Raw genomic sequence first — 26,704 nt, forward strand, 5'->3', positions numbered from 1 at the left:
TCTGTCTTCTGTAACCCATTGATCATTCAGTAACATATTGTTCATTTTCCCATGCGATGTAGGATTTTTCCTTCCTTCTTTTATCATTGATTTCCAGTTTCATTCCATTATGGTCAGATATGGTACATGGTATTATCTCCACCCCTTTATATGTACGGAGGGTTGCCCTATGGCATAATATATGGTCTATTTTTGAGAAGGATCCATGTGCTGCTGAGAAATAAGTATATCCACTTGATGATGGTTGTTATATTCTATAAATGTCAGTTAAGTCTAAGTTATTGATTGTGATATTGAGTTCTATAATTTCTTTATTCAACTTTTGTTTGGAGGATCTGTCCAATGGTGAGAGAGGTGTGTTGAAGTCACCCATAATTATTGTGTTGTGGTCTATTTGATTCTTGAACTTGAGGAGAATTTGTTTTATGAACATCGCAGCCCCATTATTTGGTGCATAAATATTGATAATTGTTATGTCTTGTTGGTGAATGGTTCCTTTTAACAGTATATAATGTCCTTCCTTATCCCTTTTGATTAACTTAGTCTTGAAGTCGTTTTTATTCGATATGAGGATGGCCACCCCTGCTTGCTTACAAGAACCGTGTGCGTGGTATATTTTTTCCCAACCTTTCACCTTCAGCCTGTGTATGTCTTTTCCAATCAGATGTGTTCCTGGAGGCAGCATATTGTTGGATTTGTTTTTTTAATCCATGTTACCGCCTATGTCGCTTTATTGGAGAGTTTAAGCCATAAATGTTTAGAGTTACTATTGAAATATGGTTTGTACTTCCAGCCATGTTTGATTATTTATCTTTTTTTTTTTTTTAAATTTAGTTTGTTTCTCCATGATTAGCTTTCCCCCTGCCCTCTGTCTTTACTGAGGCACTTCCCACTGATGGTTTTGGTTATTGTTTTTCATTTCTTCCTCATGTAGTGTTTTGCTCAATGCTGGTTTTCTGGCTGCAAATTCTTTTAACTTTTGTTTATCATGAAAGATTTTTATTTCATTGTCGTACCTGAAGCTTAATTTTGCTGGATACAGAATTCTTGGTTGACATCCATTGTCTTTCAGTGTTTGAAATACATTGTTCCAGGATCTTCTCGCTTTCAGCGTCTGTGATGAAAAATCCGTTGTTAACCTTATTGGTTTACCCCTGAATGTAATCTGCCTCCTTTCTCTTGTAGATTTTAATATTTTCTCTTTGTTCTGTATATTAGATATCTTCATAACAATGTGTCTTGGCATTGGTCTACTGTGATTTTGTATGCTCAGTGTCCTGTATGCATCTACAATTTGTATATCCGTTTCCTTTTTTATTTCTGGAAAGTTTTCTCTAGTTAATTCATTCAGCAGGTTACTCATTTCCTTGGTTTGAATCTCTATACCTTCCTCTATCCCGATGACCCTTATGTTTTTTTTTTTTTATGTTATTCCATATCTCTTGGATGTTTTTCTCGTGATTTTTTACCAGCCTTTCTGAGTTGGCTAGACTCTTTTCAAGATGATATATTTTGTCTTCATTATCTGACGTTCTGGCTTCTACTTGCTCCACTGTGTTAGTGATACTCTCATTTGAGTTTTTAATTCAAGTTCAATGTGTTCTTTCACTATTTGAATTTGCTGTCTCATATCCTCTTTAAGGTTCCATTCCATCTGTCTAAGATATTCCTTGAGTTCTTTATATGACCATTTTTCTGATGACTCCAGGTCCTCCTGAATATTTAGGCTGTCCTGCATTGTTTGTACTCCTTTTCTTCCTTGCTTTTTCATGCTGCTCATGTTACTTCTTGTTCTGTTTGACTGCTGAGTTACCGTTTACTCCTATAAATTTATTTGATGCTTGGGAGGAAAAGTATTAGAAGGGAAGGGAAGAAGTCACTAAAGAGAATGAGAGTAAGCAGGTAGAATTCAAGGAAGGGGGAATAAGAAAATTGAAAACAAATGAAAATACAAAAGAAAAAAAATAGAAAATAAAAAAAGAAAAAAAATTAAAAAAAAATAATAAAAAAATAAAAATTAAAATTTGAAAATTAAAAAAAAATTTAAAAACAACAACAACAAAAATGAAAGTGAAAAAAAAAACCCAAATAAAAAAAAAAATTAATAAATGCAGTCTTAGAGTTTGATTAACTTCTCTTCCAGGAGGTGGAGTTGTGCCCACTGGGCCAAGCTTTTCCTCTCGATATGCGGGAACCAATCACTGTGCAGCAGCTCCTCCTCCCAGTCTGGGCGGGTCTCCAATCCTGAGTGCCTAGGGTCTTCTCTTGTGTCTAGTCACCCACTTTTCCTCAAGCCAGGCCCTGCTCACCGGTGACGCTCACCACAATACTGGCTACACGCCAGGTCTGCTGCTCCCGGGAGCCCTGTTTTCATGAACGACTGGGCACACTCTCCCTGTTTGCCATTCCCTTAGACCCTAAGTTTGTAGAGCTTGGGGCTGAGAACGCTGAGCGAAATTTGCTTACCCTCCGGTAGCTGGTGCAAGAGACCTCAGTTGTCAGCACTGGTAGGAGTGGTAGCCGGGAGTTCCGTGCTGCGGGTCCCACGCCACTCCTGATTCCCTCGGTCTGGTTATGGCTCTCACGGGAGAGCTGGGAGGGGCCCTTAAAGTTTCCATGCTGTGTGGAGAGGGAAGGCTAGGGGGTTTACACACTTGTCGCCGCTGGTTTCAATGAAGTTATCTCCTCCGCCCCATCATCATTCTAAATGGAGAAAAATTGAAAGCATTCCTTCTAAAAACTAGAACAAGACAGGGATGCCCTCTTTCACCACTTTTATTTAACATAGTTCTTGAAACACTGACCAGAGCAATTAGACGAAAGAAATTAAAGGAATACAAATAGGAAAAGAAGAACTCAAATTAGCACTATTTGCTGACGATATAATTCTATATCTAGAAGACCCAAAAATTTCACCAGAAAACTTCTAGAACTAGTAAATGAATTCAGCAAAATAGCAGGATATAAAATCAACACCAATAAATCAAACACGTGTATGTACATCAGTGGCAAATCCTCTGAAAGGGAAACAAGAAAAACTACCCCATTTGTAATAGCCTTAAAAAATAAAATAAAATACTCGAAAATCAACTTAACAAAAGAGGTTATAATGAAATGTCATGAAAACTACCTAAGGAAAACATAACCTCTATAATGAAAACTACAGAACACTAAAGAAACAAAGCAAAGAAAACCTTAGAAGATACAAAGATCTTCCTTGATCTTGGATAGGCAGAATTAATATTGTCAAAATGACCATACTACCAAAAGCACTATACAGATTTAATGCAATTCCAATCAAAATCCCAGTGGTACTCCTCATAGAAATAGAAAAAGCAGTCATTAAATTCATCTGGAAAAATAAAAGACCCAAAATACCTAAAGCAATCCTCAGCAAGAAGAGTGAAGCAGGTAGCATATACCAGACCTTAAACTATACTACAGAACAATAATAACAAAAAACAGCATGATGTTGGCACCAAAAGAGACCTGTAGACTAATGGTACAGAATAGAGGACAAAGAAACAAACCCACAGATTACAGTTATCTTATATTAGACAAAAGCACAAAAACATACATTGGAGAAAAGATAGCATTTTCAACAAATGGTGCTAGGAAAATTGAAAATCCATATGCAACAAAATGAAATTAAGCCCCTATCTCTCACCATGCACAAAACTCAAAGTGAATCAAAGACCTAGGAATTAAACCAGAGACACTGTACCTAAGAGAGAAAAAGTAGGCCCAAATCTCTGTCATATTAGATTCGGCCCCGATTTCCTTAGTAAGACTCCTATAGCACAAGAACTAAAATCAAGAATCAATAAATGGGATACATTCAAACTAAAAAGCTTCTCCTCAGCAAAAGAAACCGTGAGGTGAATAGAGAGCCTACATTTGGGGAGCAAATTTTTACCACATGCATATCAGATACAGCACTAATCTCTAGGATATATAAATAACTCAAAAATCTTAACACCAAAAAAACAAATAACTCAATCAATAAATGGGCCAAGGAACTGAACAGATACTTCTCAGAAGGTAGTATACAATCAATCAATAAATATATGAAAAAATGTTCAACATCTCTAGCAATTAGAGAAATGCAAATCAAAACTAAGATTTCATCTCACTCCAGTCAGAATGGCAGCTATTAAGAATACAAACAACAATAAGTGTTTGCAAGAATGTGGGGAAAAAGGCACACTCACACACTGTTGATAGGACTGCAAATTGGTGCAGCCAATATGAAAAGCAGTATGGATACTCCTTGGAAAACTGGGAATGGAACCACCATTTGACCCATCTATCCCATTCCTCAGTCTATACCCAAAGGACTTAAAAACAGCATGCTACGGGACACAGACACATCAATAGCAGCACTATTCACAAGAGCTAAACTGTGGAAACAACCTAGATGGCCTTCAGCAGATGAATGGATAAAGAAAATGTGGTATACACATGCAATGGAATATTATTCAGCATTAAAAGAGAATAAAATCATAGCATTTGCAGGTAAATGAATGGAGCTGGAGAATATAATGCTAAGTGAAGTTAGCCAATCCCAAAAAAAAAAAAAAAAAACAAATGCCAAATGTTTTCTCTGCTGTAAGGTTGTTGATTCATGATGGGGTTGGTAGGGGGAGCATTTGAGGATTAGGTGAACACTAGATAGGGCAAAGAGGTGGGAGGGGACAGGAGGGGATACAGGGGTAGGAAAAACAGTGGAATGAGATGGATATCATTACCCTATGTACATGTATGAAGACACAAATGGTGTTAACTCTACATTGTGTACAACCAGAGATATGAAGAATTGTGCTCTGTATGTATAATATGAATTGTAATGCATTCTGTTGTCATATATAACAAATTAAATAAAAATTTAAAAATTCAATACTTTAAGAAAGGTATCATTACTGTCAATTTATTCAACAACAAAATTATTATGAACAGAACCCAAAGTTCTATATTGAGGGCAATTTAGGTGAGTCTTCTAATCAACACTATAGCCACTCAACTCTTAATTATAAATTCAGATTATATACAGTCTGTTTACAACTTTGGAACACAAAGAAGAATAAAAGTAGAAGATCAGAAAAATGAATGAAAAAGAAGAAAAAGTACAAAGACAATAAGTACCGTGTTAGCCTAAAAAAGCTCTCTATATCCTAATCCCTGAAAACTATGAATGGTACTTAACATGGTGAAAAAGGACTATGTACATGCTATTAAGAATTCTGAGATGGGAAGATTATTCTGAATAATACCAGAGAACCCTAAAAGTAATCAACATGTACTTTTATAAGAAGATAGAGTGGGAGATTTGACACAGACAAGGAAAAGGTTTTATGACTATGGAGGCAGAGAATGGAATGCTGCAGCTATATATATACTAAGGAATGCTGACAGCCACCAGAAGCTTAAAGTCCACTAACACTAATTTCATACTTCTGGGATCCAGAACTGTGAAATAATAAATTTTTGTTGTCTTAAGCAACTGAGTTTGTGGTAATTTGTTACAGCAGCCATAAGAAATTAATACATAGATATTTCACAATGGATCAAAACAGCTGCTTAGAACAGACAAAAGGAACATTAAGAGATCTATATAACATGAGTTGTTCCCTGTTTCTTTCACTTACACCTAAAACACAAATAAGGGTGAGAAAAGTAAAGTAGAAGATTTGGTTCCAATTTTATTTATTTATTTATTTGTTTGTTTGTTTGTTTTCTGTGATACTAGGAATCAAATCCAGGGGTATAATACCACTGAGCTACCCCTTTTCATTTTTTGAGACAACACTAAGTTGAGTCTCCCTAAGTTACTCTGGCTGGCCTTGAACTTGTGATCCTTTTACTTTAGCCTCCCAAGTAGCTGGGATTACAGGCATGCATCACCATGCTTGGCTTTGTTCCTATTTTAAAAGCATCACAAAATTAATCACACTATTAAATAATATTGCACTATTAAATCACACTAATCAATAATATAAATACTGGTAGGACTCACAGATATGAGTATAGCACTTTACAGCTATTATGTTTTTAAGCAGAAAAATCCAAATATTGAAATGTTTATCTTGATCAATAATTTCATTATTTCAAATCTCCCGCTGAATTTTAAATCAATTAATAAGGTATGTGGGGCTGGGGTGTGGCTCAGCGGTAGAGCATTTGCTTAGAATGTATGAGGCCCTGGGTTCGATTCTCAGCACTATATATAACTTAAAATAAAAGTCCATTGACAACTAAGGAAAACATTTTTTTAAAAATTAATAAGATATGTTAATATGGCCATCTTACAGCTGACATCATCCTCCCAGTCTGATCTCTCCTAGTAATACTAAAACACATCTACCAAAATAATTCTCAAAGCATTATTTCAAACATGGTATGAACAAGTATGAAGATACTTCTTGGTAGTGACTCTTTCAGAAAAAAATACAGGTACTGTAAGGTGTTAAGTTTAGATCTGGATATATTACTGACTACAGTGTTGACTTTTGAAAGATTCCTTTAGCCTCAAAAGTTAATATTTAGACTGAAAAGTGAAGAATGAACAATAGGAAAGGCAAGAAATTAGGTCGTTGTATAAAGAAAGCAATCCTACCTATTTATATGCAGTTAATTTTACCTTCTCTCACCTTCAATTTCTTCATCTACAAAATGAGATCACAATAATAAGTCAAGGTTTTTGAGGATTAAATCAAATAATGAAAACAATAAAATGTAAGAGTTAAAAGTGTACTATGAGTTAAAGAGCACAACAGTAAGGCAATTGGAGATAAAAGATAACTAATTTCCATCCTAACTGGGTCATGTATTATTAGGTGGAATTGGCACATTTCTTAGTCTATTAAATTTTTCATTCATAAAATAATAATATGCCTAATCCATCTCAGAAAGTTACATGTAAGTGATCTGGTAAAACAAAGTTCCATACAATTTGAGGTGCTAATACAGCACTTAAGTCTTACTTTCTTTCCATATCTCTACTTTTACTAATTTCTGTCTTTCCCATAATGAACTTTCACTCTATAATGCTTACATAATTACTACAGCTCTATATAAAACTTGCTATCTCCCAAATATCTTACCACATGCTAAAAAGGTCTGTAACCTTTTTCCCCTTTCATACTCCTTACTTCAAACTCCCAATTCTCAAAAGTACAGTGCCCCTGAGTTTAATCACATGTACAGGGATAGACTTTTACCTTTGTCTAAAAGTCTATCCCTGTACATGCGATTAATTTAATTATGTGTTATTGTTTTATAAAACATACCCCCTTTATCTCTCATTTGTCTGATTTAACAAGAATAACTGTAAAGTGAAGAATGGACAGAAAAGGTGAACTGGGAAAATAATATGGTTCAAAAAGAAGATCGCTACTTTATAAGTTCATCTCTCTCAGATTAAACAATTATGCTCCAAAATATTTAAAAGAACCTATAAAAAGGCATGTGGCATACAAATGTAATCCCAGCAACTAAGGATCACAAGTTCAATGCCAGCGTGGGAGCCTTAACCAGACCCTGTCAATCAATTAATCAATCAATCAATCGGACTGGAGATGTAACTCAGTGGTAAAGTACCCTTCAGGTCAATCCCTAGCACCAGACACTGGACACAATTTCAAAAACAAGATAGTATATTCCATAATCTGGTAAGATTGAAGTTAACTTCAGATAACATTCTAAAATTATTATTTTTTTTAAATTCTAAAATTATTAAGGACTTGATCTGTAAATAGATCTCTAAGACTAGTACAGATAGGTTAATAATAATAAGACATGTCATAGGCTAACCTTGTTTCTTTTTTCAACGTGCTTGAACTTGTAGATCAGGAAAGTACCCTAGATGTTTTAACTAAATGTCAGTGAAAAAAAATTTCTTTTTTTTTTTAAGTACTGGGGATTTAACCCAGGAACAATTTACCACTTAGCTACATCTCCAGCCCTATTTGTTTTTTATTTTATTTTGAGGTTAGGGTCTCACTAAGTTGCTTATAGGCCTCACTAAGTTGCTGAGGCTGGCCATGAACTTGCAATCCTCTTGTCTTAGTCTCCCAAGCCACTGGGATTACAGGTGTGCACCATCATGCTGGGCTAGTACAGAATTTTATAAAGACTCACCATTTTTTTGAGAATAAAACTAAAAAAATAGAAATATAGTTAATTTAGCTAAATTAGCAACTGGTTGAACAACTAAGAGTACACTACACTTAATGGAATGAGGACTAGAGGAATGTTCTAGTAATATGCTATGAGATCAAGATGAAAATACTCAGGATATGCTCTTGTGCTTTAAAGATACCATGAAGTTGCAAAGGACAGCAAAAATTGGACAACAAAATGAGGATCCAAAAAACCTGATATCTAATAAGAAATTTAAGAGGCATAAATGTAAACATTCTATAGTAGATTCCAAAGCAACTATACAAGTATAGAATAAGAGAGAAATAATTCATCTGTAGTACACCTGCGGTACAAAAGTTTAGGGATTTTAATTTTAGTACTACTTTAATACAATAAGCTTATGTGGGTTTAAGCTGTATTAATACACTATAATACAGAAAACTTAAAGAGAGGAGATATTTTCACTTTGTTTTGTAAATGTCATGCCACATCCAGAGAACAGATTTAGTGATCATCTTTTAAAAGGGATCCAAATTCAATACCTAGGAAAGAAAAGAAATTCAAATTATGTCTTATGAGTAATGGAACTGGGGCTACTCTGGAGAAAGGGAGATCTGAGGGTTATCATGAGAAAAATGAAGGAAAGAAAATTACATTATCATCATCATCATCATCATATAGGGTTAATTGAGTTTACACTTACAAAATACTTAGAATACTGCCTATCGCTTAGTAAAACCTAGATGAACATTAGCTATCTTAGCACTACTGATTTTTTCAAGTTGTTTACTTGAGTGGTATTCAGCTTTCTATATTACCTTATCTCTCATTTCTAGATTTCTGGGCTGGGGATAAAGTTCAGTGGTACAGCATTTGCTTAGCATGCGTAAGGCCATAGATTCAATCTCCAGCAATGCAAAAGAGAAAGAAAAAGAAATCCACTGTACTACCGATGTAACACAAACTATTACAGAATTGTTGATTCTCAAAGCAAGTCAATGAGTTATGGTTAGATTCATTTTTAATATAAAAAGGAACCATAGTGCCAGGTGCAGTGGTACACACCTGTAATCACAGTGGCAGGAGGATTGTGAGTTCAAAGACAGCCTCAGCAAGAGGAACGTGCTAAGCAACTCAGTGAGATCCTGTCTAAATAAAATACAAAATAGGGCTGGGGATGTGGCTCAGTGGTTGAGTGCCCCTGAGTTTAATCCTTGACCAAAAATTTAAAAAGACTACAGTAATAGATCTTTAATAAACTAGTTTTTGTTTGTTCAATTCAAAACTGGTAAAATTGGGTTAGGGATATAGCTCAGTCGGTAGAGTGCTTGCCTTACATGCACAAGGCCCGGGGTTCCATCCCCAGTACCACCAAAAAAAACCCCAAACTGGTAAATTAATACTTACATATGATATAGAAGCATGACACAATATAGATTTTTAAATATACATAGACATATCTAATATACAATACATAAATTCACACTGATATCTATCTATCTATCTATCAATCAATCAATCACACAGACCTATGCAGGATAATAAAATTTTAACAGACTGAGCTCTAGAATGGGGATGTCCAGGTTTCAGTATTGCCTGTACTATTTAACAGTCATGTGATCTTGGGAAAGTATTTTTTTTTTTTTTTTTTGCAGTACTGGGAATTGAACCCAGAAGTGCTCTTTCACTAGGTCATATCCCCAACCCTTTATACTTATGTATTTTTAATTTTGAGACAAGGTCATGCTAAGTTGTCAAAGCTGCTCAAACTTGTGATCCTCCTGCCTCAGCCTCCCAAGTCTTTGGGGTCCTGGCTGGGAAAGTCATCTTAAAATCTCAGTTTTCTCATCTGCAAAACACAGACATAATAGTATTTTTTTTTTCAAAAAGTAAACTTTTGAAAAATTTTCTATGCTTATCTATGTGCTAAACATAACTACTCTGTAATTATTAAAGATTATTTATTATTATCATTATCAATATTATCTTTAAAGAGAATTAGTTTTTGTCAACTAAACCCATGTGACTCCTTTCCATGTATACCAAAAAAGGAAGGAAGCTGGCTTACTACAAACTGAACAAATACAACCAAGGCAAGGCCAAAGCCTAATTCTACCAATAAAGATACAACGAACCACTTTTAGATTCAGATATTTTATTAAATTTAGATAGTTCAGTGGAAAAGTGTATGCTTAACATGCATGAAGACCTGGTTTTGATCCCTAGTACCAAAAAAATAAACTAAAAATAAAATAAAATCCTCAAGTAAATGTAAAAAAAAAAAAAAAATTTAGACAGTTTATCACTTATTGAAAAGAAGAGTAGCCAAACAGTGAACTGCTTGGATCCTTGTTTCACATATCACCCATAAATTGTTAAGGATCCAATCTAGACTGTGGCTAAGCAGTTTTATATTCTGCATCTCTATTCTAAGGGGTTGGGGAGTAAAAGCCCATACTTTATCACCATCAAGGATGTTAACAGAAATTATCTTCTGACAGACTTACAGGAGAGACAGAGAGGTAGATGGCTTCATAGCAGTGGCTTAGGAGTCCTCCCAACCCCTTGTGTTTTAAGAGAATAACAAGGCAGCCAAGACTCAGATAAGCTGCAGTCCTGCAGGTCACGCCTTTGCTATATGGTGCTACCAGGGTATATGCTACCAGGGTGCTGTGACAAAGTTGTTTCCCAACATTTATACCCTTATAGTATTTCTTTGTCTCACTTTCCTATATCTTTACCATTAAAACCTTTTAAATATTTTCTGACCACTTCAACAGTGAGTGAAATATTCTATTCATTTGAAACAATAAAAATTTAAAAACAGGTCAAAGAAATGGTATTGGTAAAGATAACTTTACAAAAGAGTACCTATGGGGGCTGGGGTTGTGGCTCAGTGGTAGAGCACTTGCCTGGCATGTGCAAGGCCCTGGGTTCGACCATCAGCACCACATAAAATAAATAAATAAAATAAAGGTATTGTGTCCAACTACAAATGAAAAATAAATATTAAAAAAAGAGCACCTATGCATTCTCTTCCTTATATTACATGGGAATGACATAATGTTCATTTCTTTTATGAACAATTAAGAATAGAGTTAAAGAAATTATACTTTTAATGCTCAACCAGAACAATTCCAACTAAAAACTTTAAAAAGGCAGGATCAAAATAGGGAACTTAAAATGAATTATCCCAGGTTTGCCATAATGCATTCTTAAAATTTTTAAGTTGACCACTTTCCTATCTCAAGAAATGAGACTTAGAAATTCATAGAACATTAACGTTTTCAAATGCAGAGTTTTAAAAAACCTGTCCTCAAACTGTGGTCCTATCAAGAGTATCAGCATCATTTGGGGACCTGCTAGAAATGCAAATTCTTGAGTCCCATCACAGATTTAAAAAATCAGAAAGTATATGGAGTTCGGAGGGAGGCTGGACAATCTGTTCTAAGTTCTCCATGTGATTCTTATACATGTTTAATGTTTGAGAACCAGTTAAACTATTTTCAGCACAAATGTAATTGCTTAAATATTATTGTAAATTATAATCGATACATCCAAAATTTTGAATTTCAACTGTGACTGTATTTGGTTCTTGGCTACACATTAATAAATGACTAAAAATAACTCAAAGTAGCAATAATTTCTCATTGTCAAAACAAACCCCATCTTTATCAAATAGCTTAACACTCACAGTTTCATTTATCTCAATAACAACCATGTACAGAAGGAAGGGCAAGCACCACAGGAAGCAGGAAAGAACAATGAGTAAAAGTATAAATTTTGGAGCCTTAGAGAACTGGGTTCAAAACTACATTTGGGTAATTAATAGCTACATGACTTAGGTAGATTACTTATTCTATACTTGAACTTTCTTAATTACAAAATTTCTTGTGGATGAAACAGAATTAAATGAGAACATATGTAAGAGAAAATAGATTAATAGAAAAGAGAAGAAAACACAGAAATAGATCATTTACATATGTAGAATTAGTGTACGATAAAGGCATCACCTTAAAATCAGTGGCAAAAGACAACTTTTAAATTAATATGTTAGGATAACTAAAGAATTAATCATATGGAAATAGATAAATTAGATCCCTTTCACAAACTTCACCAGGATAAGTTCCAAATGGATCAGAGGTATAAAATGGAAAAAGTGAAATCATCCAAGTAGTAGAAAAAAATAAGAATTAATTCTTTCATAACCTGGTATTAGGGAACAGTTTCTTACCATGCCACAAAACCCAGAAACAATAAATGAAAAGATAAAATTGATTACATTAAACATTCTGAATATAAGTGAGAATAAGAAAGAATATAATTTTCCTAGATTCTGACCGACTTATCTTTTAAGTTCCTTTATCATTTTATATTCTCACAGCAATGAGTGAGAGTAGCTGTTTATTACAACCTCACTAACAGTAATATTATAAAGACAGACTGTTAACTCCATATAGTTTTAATTTATTTTATTTGAGTATAAGTGAAACTGAGCAAATTTTCATGCAGTTAAAAGCCATTTGCATTATTAATCATCTGTTCATTTCTTTAGTCTTTTTTTTCCTAAAAGTTAGGGAATTTTAGAAATTTTCTGTATTATTGATACATATTTTACATATACTGCAAATATTGTTCTATCCCATCTATATTCAAAAATCTTTAATGTTATCAATATTATCTTTTAATTTATTGTTTTGGGGGTTTTGTTTTTATATAATGATGACTGCAATTGACTAAACCACATCAGATATATTAAATCCATAAAGTCAAAATAATTTCTTAAAACCCTTATCAGTCACCAATGGAGGATGCCAATTAATCAACTCATTAATTGAAACCCAGAAATAAAGGGAAAGAATCAAGCATTCATCATGTCCTCCCTATGCTAACTGTATCATTAAGTTTGTCTTTATAAAACTATTTCAGTTACTAAATTAAGAAGAAATGATAGGATGTTACCATTTTGCTCACTTAATAGGTCAGCACTGATTATGAGGACTGCTAAAAATCACAAAAAGAGAGAAAACCCAACATTAAGGCCTACTGATAGAACAACATACCACCACCTGAGTATTCTAGTATTCCCTCCAACACACAAAAATCAAACCAATTCAACCACAGTCAAATCCTCTATATCTGTTAATTTACAAAAAATACAGAGAATGGAAAAAACGTGTTAAAGTAAACCAGAAAGATACAATTAGCAAAAATATTTTGTGGAAAAAAATTTACGAAATAATCTGGATGCTTCAACAAATAAACTCCAAAAAATACAGAGTATAAGCATGCAGATTAGAATAAACTTAAGACACACTGAAAAGTAAACCTGTAATCCATACATGTACATGTGCACATATATTTAGAATACAACTAGAAATTTACAAATTGACCAAATTACTGATTATAATCACTATTCATTTTGTTGTTGAAAACCGTAGTTCTGCTTTTAAGACTTTTTAAAATCTTTTACAAATAATCTTGGAATATCTGTACATGAAATAATATGTCAGAGAGTTGCCAAAATAATATTATTATTTGTCAAAATAATATGGGATGGTTGGGCATGGTGATGCACCCCTGTAATCCCAGCAGCTCAGGAAGCTGATGCAGGAGGATCTCAAGTTCAAAGCTAGCCTCAGCAAAAGTGAGGTGCTAAGCAACTCAGTGAGACCCTGTCTCTAAATAAAATACAAAATAGGGTTGGAGATGTGGCTCAGTGGTAGCATGCCCCTGAGTTCAATCCCCAGTAATCCCCCCACCAAATAATAATAACAACAACAATACTAATAATAATATGGGATGAGGATATGGATGATGTCATGAGTTGACAACTACTGAAGCTAGATAACAGGTACATGGAGGTTCATCCTATTATTCTACTTTTACGTCTTTGAAAATTTTGCATAGTAAAAAAAAGTTTTTTAACAAAAAAGGAGAATATAAGACACTAAACTGTGAATAAGACTTAGACATGAAGACTTTGGATGTATCGATTATAATTTACAATAATATTTAAGCAATTACATTTGTGCTGAAAATAGTTTAACTTGTTCTCAAACATCAAAAAGCTTAGATGATTTAATGTGATCACAACTGGGGTTAGTGAGGCATGGCTGTAGTCCCAACACTGGAGAAGTTGCAGTGGGAGGATCCCTGGAGCACAGGCATTGGAGACCAGCCTAGGCAAAATAGTGAGATCCTGTCTCAAAAACCAAAAGGGTTCTTGGGTTCTATTTTTGGTATTGCAAAAACAAACCAAAATCACAAGATTATTAAAACACATTACTGCAACTAGAATGTTATCTTAATCTTAGAACAATGTTTTCTGCACATTACATCCAAGAAATTACACTGTTAAAGAGTGTTAGGCTGCTTAAAGTGTTTACAGAGACAAATTATAACTGATGCCACTTCTAGCAAGACTAAATTATTCTATAAAAGAGTACTGGAATACAACCTTGTTTAACTGTTATAATGTACCAGGTACTATTATAAGCTTTTTACTTTTTAATTCCTTTTGTCCTCAGAAAAGCAGTATGAGATAGGAAGTTTTTATTATTCCTATTTTAAACATAATAAAGAATAAAGATATAAAATGCACAGATCAGATACAAAAATACATCAGGGCTTTAAAATAAAATAAAGAGGGATCCATGGAATAATTATTTCCTCCAGCGATTTGCATAATAACAAATTTGATATAGCAGGCTCCCACACATATCTGTCATCTTTTTTGGTCTTAATTTTGGTACCATAACATTTATATCTAAGGGCTGGTTGTAGCTCAGTGGTAGAGGGCTTACCTAGCATGTGTGAGGCCCTGGGTTCGATCCTCAGCACTGTATAATGTAAATAAACAAAATAAAGGTGTTGTGTCCATCTAAAACTAACATATATATAGTTTATATATATTATATATAAACTATATATATATATATAATAAAAAGGCACTTATGTCTAAGATTTACATAAAGTTCTCCAAATATAAGTAACTGGATTAGTCAATATTGAAAAAAAACTATCTGAAAAAATTTAAGAAAGTATTATATTTTATATAACATATATTATATGTAGTATATTATGTATATATAGTATTATATTTTACTTAGTTATATATAAATATACACAATTTTGGTAAAATTAAAATAAAATCAAACTTTCCATAGTCTATAATGACTTCACAATTTTAGGTTCTAAAACCAAGATTATAAGGCTAAGCTGTGAGTTTAGTATCCACCTACTTAATTGATATCTAAGCCACGAAAGCGGTGGTGCTAAAATTAGTTGGGAGGCAATTATCTTCTACCATATAAATATAGATCTAGAGCAAATAGTGAAAAGAAATGAGGATTTCTTAAACAAAATGCATACATGTTTTATATAAAGAACATGATTTATAAAATTAGGAGAATATTTTATCATAACTGCTCTTTTCTTAAATATCTTTCCTATAGTTCAACTTCCCTCAGAGAAATGAACCAATAGAACAATTTGGCATATCTTTCCTTTTTCATGATATTGGTGTTTTGTTTTGGTTCAGGAATTGAACACAAGGAGGTGCATCCCAAGCCACATTCCCAGCCCTTTTAATTTTATTTTTTAGGGTCTCACTAATTTGCTTGGGGCCCTCTAGAACTTTGAATCCTCCTGCCTCAGGATCCCTAGTCACTGGGATTACAGGCATTCACCAACACACCCAGCTCCATGAGAATGATTTTCATTATATCTGGAGAACCAACTGTAAAATTAGAAGTCTGTCATAACAGAAATCATTATATCATGGATTCAGAAATAACACAGAAGAAAGTAAGTCCCCAAAGGTGTTACTACATTCAGCAAAAGCTCCTAGTTACATAATTAAACCCTGTCCATTGAAAATGGTTGCAACAGATGTTAAATGATGTTAATTTATATAGATTAGTGCTTAAAATGCAATAAAAAATTGAATTTTCACTTTAAGTTGTAGTTCTGACTCAAGACAGAAATGCATAAACGCTTTGGAACATAATATAAACTAGATAAAAATAAGTAATTCATTCTATAGGTATAAAAATAGAGCCATAATTTCTTAATGTTATTAAAACTTTGATTCAAGAAAGTAAACAAGATTGAAAATAGAAATCCAAAAAGGATAGATTAAAATATATAATAAAATAATACAAAATTCTAAGCAAATAATTAAATATACTAATTTGAGTTTACTTTCTTACTCTGAACAATCACTTTCCAGTAGATATAGTCTTCAGATGTTCCACAGTACAAATGTAGAATATACAACCTCCAAAAATAGTTAAATCAATTAATATTTGTTAAGTATCTACCACAGTGCATGGCATGTAGCAAATACAATAAATGGTATCATTATAATTATTTGTTAATATATATCTTTCATTTGCACAATGCTTCTTAAACAATACAAACTTTTAATAGTTTACAGAATTCACACTGATTTCCAATATTCCTAAGTGTCTGTAAAATTTAAGAATACAGAAAAAACTATAATGATTCATCCAACAAATTTATTATCTGACTCAAAATAATGCTTTAGAGCAATTGTGTTTACCTTGCTTAAAATCAGCTAAAGAAAAAAGGTATGTAACACATATTCCTGTAATCCATTAATCATTTCTGAAACTGAAAATTTTAGCATCTTTAATTCAAATTTGCTATTTTCAATGGATCCTTAAACTACCTCCTTTCAACTTTTCCAGATATATTATAAATAAAACAACTAAAATGTTTCACTACAAACTCTGAAATTTGATTAAAATATGTTACCAATCTATACTGACATTTCAAAATAAAGGTTTTTATACTCAATACACAAAAGACTCATATAATTCAAGAATAAGATTTTTTTAAAAATCAACATCATTAGCAATCAGGGAAATGCAAATCAAAGCAACACTGAGATTTCCTCTCACTCCAATTAGAAAGAAATCATCGAAAATACAAATAATAAATGCTATAGAGAATGTGGGATTGTAAATTAGAACAATCACTGTGGAAATCAATATGGAGATTTCCTAACGGACTAGGAATGGAACAACCATATCACCCAGAAACACCACTCTTCAGTATTTTTCCAAAGGAATTATAGCATACTATAGCAATACGTGCATGCCCATGTTCATAAAAGCTCAATTCACAATAGCCAAGTTATAGAATCAGCCTATGCATCCATCACCAAATGAATGAAAAATGGAATATATATATATATATATATATATATATATGTAATTCACTCATAAAGAAGACTGAAATTATGTCATTTGCAGGAAAATAGATGAAACTGGAGCATCATAATGAGCCAATAAGCCAGACTCAGAAAGGGTCATATGTACATGACCAATATAACTCCACCTCATGTTTAACAATAAGAATGGGATCTTTTATTATTATTACTATTATTATTATTTTAGGTATAAATGGACACAACACAGTGCCTCTATTTTTATGTGGAACCCGGGTCCCGCCCATGCTAGGCGAGCACTCTACCACTAAGCCACAATCCCAGCCCCAGAATGGGATCTTAATTAGAATAAGTTATAGTCAATATATGTATAACATGTCAAAATACATTCTACTATCATGTTTATCTAAAAAGAACAAATTCTAAAAACGAAAAAAAAGAAAGGGTTATATGTTCTCTCACATGCAGAAGCTCAAAAGAAAAAAAAAAAATTTAAGTGACCTCATAAAACTAGAGGGGAGACCAGTAGGGTTGAGGAAGCGGGAGAGAGAAAGGGAAGGTACTGGGTTATGAAACTGATCAAGTAATGTTATGTGCATGTATACATATCACAATGAATCCCACTATTATGTATAATCATATACCAACAAAAATGGATTTAAAAAAATATCCTTTGTATCTGTAATAGATATAAATAGAACATAACTCAAATGGATAAAATTCATATTCCACAAGATAATCATAAGAGATAATCAGTAAGAGACATGATGATGAAATCTCACTTCCTAAATATACACTATAGAGACTAATGCATCTTCCAAGTCTTCATCAAGGAGACAAAATGTAACAGATATAAAATAAACTGTAATTTGTAACAATGATCTACAAAGGCCTGAGAAGAAGAATAATCAAAAGACTATTTGGTTTGTTCCCAAGAACAGGACATGACAACTGCTTGATTTAAATTTAAGTGTCCAAAACCTCTAAAAAGTATTCTTTATTGAGGGAAGGGGTACTTTTTTAGGGGAGTGGGTACTGGGGATTGAACCCAAGAGTACTTTATAACTAAGCTCTTAATTTTTTATGTTGAGACAGGATCTCACTAAGTTACTAAAGCTGGCTTTGAACCTATGATCCACCTCCCTCAGCTTCCCAATATGCTGGGATTACAGGTTTGGGCCACCACACCTAGCAGGAAGAAATAATTCTTTTTATTTTATTTATTTATTTTTTTTAGTTGTCAATGAACCTTCATTTTATTTATTTATATGCAGTGGTAACACTCGAACTAGGTGTCTCACACAGGCTAGGCAAGTGCTCTGCCACTGAGCCACAACCCTGGTCCCAAAAAAGAAAAATTCTTAAGCTTCTACCATCACTGATTATGAAATATCATTCAAGAGCTTCCAATTTCTTTTTCTATGATTCGGTGGTTACCATAAAATCTCTAGTTATTAACCTGGCTTCCCAAAATCTTGGATATAGCAGAATGCACTGGATTATCAAACCGAAAATTCTTATCAGTGGAAAGGATTATCTTCTATTCCAACTGGCATTCTACTGTGTACATTCTAACTTGTACATCATTCTCCTTTCCCTTCATTTGGAGTAGCTTCCTGAAGGCTGAGCATACAAGAATAAAAAGATACATCTGAGTTTCTTAGATTAGAAACATGAAAACCAGACATTTTCATTGACAACTGCTACAATCATATCTTGGGTTTCACTACTGTGCCCTAACTCTGTGCCTAAAAAAGAAAAAGGGCAGAAGGATTCTTTTGGTTAACTGAAATATGCTAGCCAAACCAAATCTAGGCAGATTCGTTTATACAACAAAATGACAAAGGAAGTAACCACTTTGAATTTAAACCAAAACATAGGATACATATTTATGTAGCCTCCTTTTCCCAAAGGGGAAAAAAAAACTATGATATGCAAATTGTGCTATAAGGCAAAATTCAATGATTTCTGAACTTGCATCAGCCAGAAACATTACAACATGGTTTAGCATATATGCTAAATTATTCTAGGATTTTAAAAATTATTTGGGATATCCCATCCGATACAGAACAAGGCAGCAATACTTTCAAGTGTATAAATTTCGGACTTCAAATTAAAACTGAGTTTTTTCATTAGGTTATTCAAAAGTAATTGTATTATTTCTTTTAAAATTTCTCTCTCCGGGCTGGGGCTGTAGCTCAGTGGCAGGGCACTTGCCTAGTATGTGTGAGGCACTGGGTTCGATCCTCAGCATCACATAAAAAAATAAATAAAATAAAACATCGCTCTTCCACACTCTGAAATATTCAGCCTCATACCAAGACATTCTAGCTCTTCAATCTACTTAAGTTTCATTTCCAAGAAAAAATGTATATCAAATTCTCAGTTCGCCTAAAACAAAGAAATATCTACCAACCCTAAATCCACAGGGAAGAATTCTCTTAGGACCGTGATGACAAGAACTTCCATCGCAACTGAAATTGTCTTTGCAATCTCTGTCTCTAGGAGACTGAAAGGCTGCAGAGACGCTTGAAGATCCTGCTGGGAGTTCGGCTGGAGGAGGGAGGAGGCGGGGAAAAGGGTGAGTCCCACAGAAGAACTGCATCAGAAGAAAAGACTTTGAGAACGTCTAGAGGGAGGAGGTTAATTATAGGGGAAACATCTCCAGATTATGCGCGTTTTAAAGAGAACTTAAAAGTGATGGGGGGGGTAAGAAAAAGTGACAGAAAACAATTGACCTTCCCCAGCCAGAGGGTTATGGGAAGTACCAAAAGGGGACATGGGAAAAAAGCGTGGTGAATAAGGTCCCCAAAGATCGGGAACTGGAAAATAAAATTACCCCGTCTATGAACTTGGCTTTGGTCGGGATCTCCTGTACGAATAAACGGATACGAGGAGGAAAGGATCACACTTAACCAGGGTTGTAGGGAGTAACGCGTTTACAACGGTAACGAGCCCTGCATAAGAAGATGTCGCCTTTCCCTGCCTGCTCCCGTCCACTCCTTTACCTCTATCTCCAGTGCCACTTGGGCAAAACTTTGCCAAATACTGCGCCGCTGGAGGACAGCAAAGGGAAAATACCTGAGTCCCAGGAATCACACCTGCAGCCACAGGAGGTGGAGCCGTGGACAATTGAAGCCGGGACAAGATCCTCACTCGCTCTGGTCAAGCCTCAACTCTCACGGGTGGGGCGGGGAACTTCCGCCCGGAGCAAGGACAACGTCACTTCCGCCTTACACCCTTTCCCACCCCCCCACAGCACCCGCCCTCCTCTTCGCCCTAGTTACGTTCCAACGTTCTGACTTCCTCTTCCAGGACACTTCTGCCTTAACATCTGACGTGGACTTCATGACCCAGCATTCATCTCGGCGGGTCGATTTCCGGGTCAAGAGGTCCGCTCTGGGTACATCACCATGGAAGCGATCGGTTTGGTCACGTGGTGCTCCTGGTTACGCCCGGTGGCAGCTGTGGGGTCTGAGACTCTAGCGGGGGCCATTTTGCCAAAAGGCTGCCTCCCGGAGTAGGAGGCGGCCTGGCAGCTGGCTCAAGGTGTTCCTTTTCCTCCTCTGCAGTTTGGGGCTTGGGAAGGAAGTGGAAGGCTGGGCTTCATCGAGCCCTTCGGAGACGGCAATGTTTTCCTCCAGCCTTCGCTACCTGACCACCCTCCATGGCGGCTGCGCCATCCTCGCTGCTTCTGGTGCCGCCCCTTTCAGCCGCTTATGCTTGTCGCCTCCAGAGCTGCGGTCGCCCTTCCGCCCCAGAGACTGATGATAATCGAGTTGGGGGCACCATGAGAGGAGAGAAAAATTACTACTGCCGCGGAGCTGCGGGGGACCACGGCTCCTGTCCCCCTACACCTTCACCTCTGGCCTCAACCCTCTTGTTGCCGGCAGAGGCAGTCTCAAGTAGTTGGTCTGGGCCTGGAGGTGGTTTCTCAGGGAGAGATGAAGAGGAGACTCGGCTCTTTCAGCTCTTGCGCACGGTCCCCGATCCTTCCGAGGCTTTCCAAGCTTTGCAGGCTGCTTTGCCACGACGGGGCGGTCGACTTGGCTTCCCCCGACGTAAGGAAGCATTGTATCGGGCCCTGGGCCGAGTGCTTGTGGAAGGAGGTAGTGATGAGAAACGACTCTGCTTGCAACTTCTCTCCGATGTTCTCCGAGGTCAGGGGGAGGCAGGCCAGCTGGAAGAAGCTTTTAGTTTAGCACTTCTGCCTCAACTAGTTGTCTCCTTACGAGAAGAGAATCCAGCTCTGCGGAAAGATGCGCTGCAGATTCTGCACATATGTCTGAAACGTAGTTCTGGACAGGTGCTAAGAACGCTAATACATCAAGGTTTGGAAAGTACCGATAGCCGACTTAGAGCTTCTACTGCACTACTGCTCCCCATCTTACTTACTCCTGAGGATTTGTTGCTCGGCTTGGATCTCACTGAGGTAATAATATCTCTAGCCATAAAGCTTGGTGATCAGGAGATAGAAGAAGAATCAGAGGTAGCTTTTTCTGCACTTCAACAAATTGGTGAGAGACTTGGCCAAGAGAGGTTTCAATCCTATATCTCTCGTCTGCCATCTGCACTGAGGAGACACTACAATCGCCGCCTGGAGTCCCAGTTTGGAAGTCAAGTTCCTTATTATTTGGAACTTGAAGCCTCTGGATTTCCTGAGGATTCCGTCCCTTGTGCAGTGGCTCTTTGCAATAGCAATCTTAAATTTGGGATTATTCCTCAGGAGCTGCATTCAAGATTATTGGATCAGGAAGACTATAAGAACAGGACTCAGGCCGTTGAAGAACTAAAACAGGTGCTGGGAAAATTTAACCCTAGCTCTACCCCTCATTCTAGTCTTGTTGGTTTCATTAGCTTGTTGTATAATTTGTTAGACGATTCTAACTTCAAAGTGGTCCATAACACACTTCAGGTCCTGCATTTACTAGTTATTCGTCTTGGAGAGCAAGTCCAACAGTTCTTAGGACCAGTTATAGCAGCTTCTGTCAAAGTACTAGCAGACAACAAATTGGTGATCAAACAGGAATACATGAAAATCTTCCTCAAGCTAATGAAAGAAGTAGGTCCTCAACAGGTGCTTTGTTTACTCCTGGAACATCTTAAACATAAGCATTCCAGAGTAAGAGAGGAGGTGGTGAACATCTGCATCTGCTCCCTCCTGACTTATCCCAGTGAGGATTTTGACTTACCCAAACTGTCTTTTGATCTTGCCCCAGCTCTTGTAGATAGCAAACGCAGGGTTCGCCAAGCAGCTCTAGAAGCCTTTGCTGTGTTGGCATCATCAATGGGCTCAGGTAAAACCAGCATCCTTTTTAAAGCTGTAGATACTATTGAACTGCAAGATAATGGAGATGGAGTGATGAATGCTGTGCAGGCCAGATTGGCTAGAAAAACCCTACCAAGGCTAACAGAACACGGATTTGTGGAATATGCAATACTCATGCCATCTTCTGCTCAGGGTAGGTCAAACCATTTGGCACATGGAGCGGATACAGACTGGCTTTTGGCTGGTAACAGAACTCAGAGTGCACACAGTCTCTGTGGTGATCACACAAGGGATAGCATGCAAATGTATGGATCTTACAGTCCAACTGTCTGTACCCGGAGGGTATTAAGTGCAGGAAAAGGAAAAAATAAATTACCGTGGGAAAATGAGCAGCCTGGAGTTCTTGGAGAAAATCAGACCTCCAATTCCAAGGATATAGAGCAGGTATGCTTGTTTGATTTCCTTGATTTGAACTGAAAGAAATTAAAATGAAAATATGCTTGTGATGACTTAAGAATGAGACTACTTGAACCTTGTTACACTGTTTTAGTTTAAATGCTAATGTGAGTATTCATTATAATGGTACCAGTCAAGTATAAGACCACTTAATAGACTTCCCACTTGATTGATTGATTGATTGATTAAATTTGAGGCCCAGTGTGATGTGGACAACACCTGATTGCAATTTTGAATTATTACTTTGGTATGCCAGTTACTGGATTCATACAATAAACACAGAATACCTAGTAGGTACCAGATAAAGAACTAAGTTCTGGAAATGAAGATGAAACCAGTTCCACACAGTTTTGGGAAAAGGTCAGTTAACAAAATTTCTTAAGTACTAGATTTAGTATATAAAGAGTCCTGTGGGGATTTCTGAATTACTGAAGATAGAAAAAACTAATAATAATTCTACTAGAATTAAAAGTTAAAAAAGTAAATTAAACATAAAAAGCTGTAGAGAAGATAGTGACATTTGAACTGAGATTCCCCCCAAAACTTTTATTTAAAAAATTCCAAATCTATAGCTAAGAGTATGAGTATCCAGTATTTACCAGTTGTTAACATCTTGCCATATTTGCTAAACCGTTTGAAAGTTGCGTACATTTTGACATTTCAGTCCTAAATGTCTCCAAAAATATCTACTAAAAATAACATTGTCCTAATAACCATAATATTAATATTTTGCCTTAGAATATTAATTGCAATTCAGTAACATCTAATAGTCTGCATTTACATTTCTCCATTTGTCCCCAAAGTGTGTTTTGTATTTTTTGTTTTACTTTTGTCATCCAGGATCCAGTCATGGTTCATGTGGCCAATATGTCTTCTTTATCTAGCATTCTGTCTTACATATTTGTGTTTGTTTTTTTTTTTCATGACATTGACTTTTTAATAAGAGTCTCGGATAGTTGCTTTGTAGAATGTGTTACCTTTCAAATCTACCTGTTTCCTTATAATTAGGTTAAAGATAAACAGTTTTAGTAAAAATATTACATAGGAGATATGTAATATGAACTTCATAGTACATCAAATTTTTATCCTGTTCCCTTATTAGTAAAGCTTAACTTAATTATTTGTTAAAAGTGGTAATAACCAAATCCATTATAAAAATGTATTTTTTAAAATTTACAATTAGTGTATAATCTGTAGGACGATATTTTTGAGACCCTGTGAATATCTCAACAACTTTTCACACACTGGTTTTCACATCCACTAAAGGGTTTTACACCTGTATTATTTATTGCACTGGGAGGATACAAAAAGGGTAACTAAAGAAAAAATTCTAACATTTCTTCTATATTTGTTAGCTGAAATTCTCTTATGTGTAATAAATTCTTACATACATCTTAATTTCTTTTTTTAAAATTTTTTTTAGTTTTAAGTAGACACAATATCTTTATTTTGCATTTATGTGGTACTGAGGATCCAACTCGGTGCCTCAGGCATGCTAGGCGAGCGCTCTATCCCTGAGCCACAACCCTAGCCCCTAGTTTCTTAATTACTAAAAAAAATTAGCTTTTTAAATTTTTTTATTTTTTGTAGTTGTAGATGGACAGCATGCCTTTATTTTAATGTGGTGCTGAGGATCAAACCCAGTGCCTCACATTTGCTAAGCAAGCAGTCCACCACTGAGTTACAGCCCCAGCCCAAAATGTAGCTTTTTTGATGCTAAAATTATCTCTTATTTGACCAGCGACTGGCTCCTAAGTCCTTTGGGCTTGACTCTAGTCCTTGAGCACTTTCTTGACATTTTTTAACATGATGCCCAGGATTACTTTGTACTTTTCCTACTTCAGACCTGGAATCTGCTATTTTTTCAAGAGTCCTGATACTGCCTTAGTAGAGTGCAGTATTTAAAAACCAAAGCATGGTATAGATTTGCTCATTGCTATTTCTTTTTATTATGAATTGGCTCTCTCAGTGACAGAATCTTTTTTATTTTTATTTTTTTAATTTATATTGATACCTCCAATTCAAATCCAACTGTACAGGGTTCTTCCACATCTTTTTTTATTCCCCATTTTAATCTGTCTTCTCCCACAATAAAATCCTAGATCCCAGCAAGTTATATTTATTCAGACACTGTTTCCTACAATATGCAAAAAATTACTGGACTGATACCATAAATAACTACATTCTGAAGTTCAAGATTTCTTTACAATTCTTTTTTTTAATATTTATTCTTAGTTATAGGTGGACACAATATCTTTGTTTTATTTTTATGTGGTGCTTAGGATCAAACCCAGTGCCTCATGCATACTAGGCAAGTGCTCTACCTCTGAGCCACAACCACAGCCCCTCTTTACAGTTCTTTTTTTTGTTATAATTATCCCAGAGTTATGTGTTCAAATTTTTCATAAATTCATTCTTTTGTCTGGGTAATTTTGATTGGAACAGTGGGATGAAAAATGAGTAAGAGTTTTCTAAATGTCAGGGGGTCCAGGTGAATTTCAGACTTGAAAAGCAGCGTGTTCAGACACTGATTTGTGAAAAAACTTAGCAAATTAATAAGAATAGGTATTGATAAGAATAGCTATCAATTGAGAATTGATAGCTCAGAAAAAGATCAAGATTGAAAGTATGGTTTCTGGGGCTGGGGTTGTAGCTCAGTGGTAGAACACTTGCCTCGCACGTCTAAGGCACTGGCTTCAATCCTCAGCACCACATAAAAAAAATAAAATTATTGTGTCCATCTACAACTAAAAATATTTTTTAAAAAAGAAGAAGAAAGAAAATATACTTTCTACTGAAGACATTGATTTTGCATCATCATAAAGTTGAAAAATTGGGAGTCAGAGGCTATCTGTATGTAATTTAGATTTTTTTTTTTTTTTAACAGCAGACCTGAAACAAAAATGGTACTTTACAGTTCCAAAATTTGTAGATTTTTTTGAAATGTTTTTCAGATTTATGTAGTCTGGTTGATTATTCTCATATACTGTAAACAGTATCGACCTGCTATTGATTTGCTGTAAGCATTGATCTTAAGACTATTATATGTCAAGTTCAAGATGTCAGTGTGTATATTAAGATTCTGGTGCTGGCCTAATTTACAAGAATCAGAAAGTAAGTGCATTTCTGACATGCTTTTGTAGATGTATTTTGTATTTGAAGGATGCTGTGTAAAATTAAAATTTGTCCCAGAAATCAAATTATCATTCCTTTCTTAAAGGGCTGAGGTTGTGGCTCAGTGGAGAGCACTTGCCTAGCACTGTGTTCAATCCTCAGCACCACGTATAAATAAATAAATTAAATAAAGGTATTGTGTCCATCTTCAACCTAAAAATTTTTTTTTAAATGGTCCATAAAACTACACTGAGAATTATCTCAGTTGGAAGGACAGAGACTAAATATACAAATATTTTTATATGTGTAGTTTTTCTAAAGTACATATGCATATATGTTAAAATTAATAAACTTTATTTTTTAGAACAATTTTAGTTTTACAGCAACATTTTAAATGGAAAGTAGATAGTTCCCATGTGCCCCTGTCCACACACATAAACAACCTACTTCACTACATCCTGTACACAACGGTATTTTTGTTATAATCAATGAACCCAAATTAACATATCATTATCACTGGAAGTTTATAG

At 35.2% G+C, this 26,704-nt stretch overlaps 2 protein-coding genes across 6 annotated transcripts in view; one reads left to right on the top strand and one right to left on the bottom strand.

Moving 5' to 3' along the window:
• The window catches only part of Klhl28 (kelch like family member 28), a 45,041-nt gene extending 24,529 nt beyond the window's left edge, over positions 1-20,512 (bottom strand). Inside the window, exon 1 of one of the 3 annotated variants that reach the window (XM_076850236.2) lies at positions 20,417-20,512. The gene's annotated coding sequence lies outside the window, so the exon portion shown is untranslated. Of the gene's footprint in view, positions 1-20,343; positions 20,383-20,416 lie in introns of those variants that run through there. The other 2 variants (XM_076850237.2, XM_076850238.2) reach the window with 2 other exon arrangements.
• Positions 20,513-20,814: 302 nt separating this feature from the next.
• Togaram1 (TOG array regulator of axonemal microtubules 1) overlaps positions 20,815-26,704 on the top strand; it is an 85,602-nt gene continuing 79,712 nt past the window's right edge. For all 3 annotated transcript variants that reach the window (XM_076848252.2, XM_076848254.2, XM_076848253.2), the window contains exon 1: positions 20,815-23,048. In XM_076848252.2, the coding sequence (XP_076704367.2) occupies positions 21,003-23,048 (2,046 nt within the window). In that variant the 5' untranslated portion in view covers positions 20,815-21,002. The remainder of the gene's footprint in view (positions 23,049-26,704) is intronic.

This window comes from Callospermophilus lateralis, chromosome 3 (assembly GCF_048772815.1).
Source record: "Callospermophilus lateralis isolate mCalLat2 chromosome 3, mCalLat2.hap1, whole genome shotgun sequence".
Classification (NCBI taxonomy): domain Eukaryota; kingdom Metazoa; phylum Chordata; class Mammalia; order Rodentia; family Sciuridae; genus Callospermophilus; species Callospermophilus lateralis.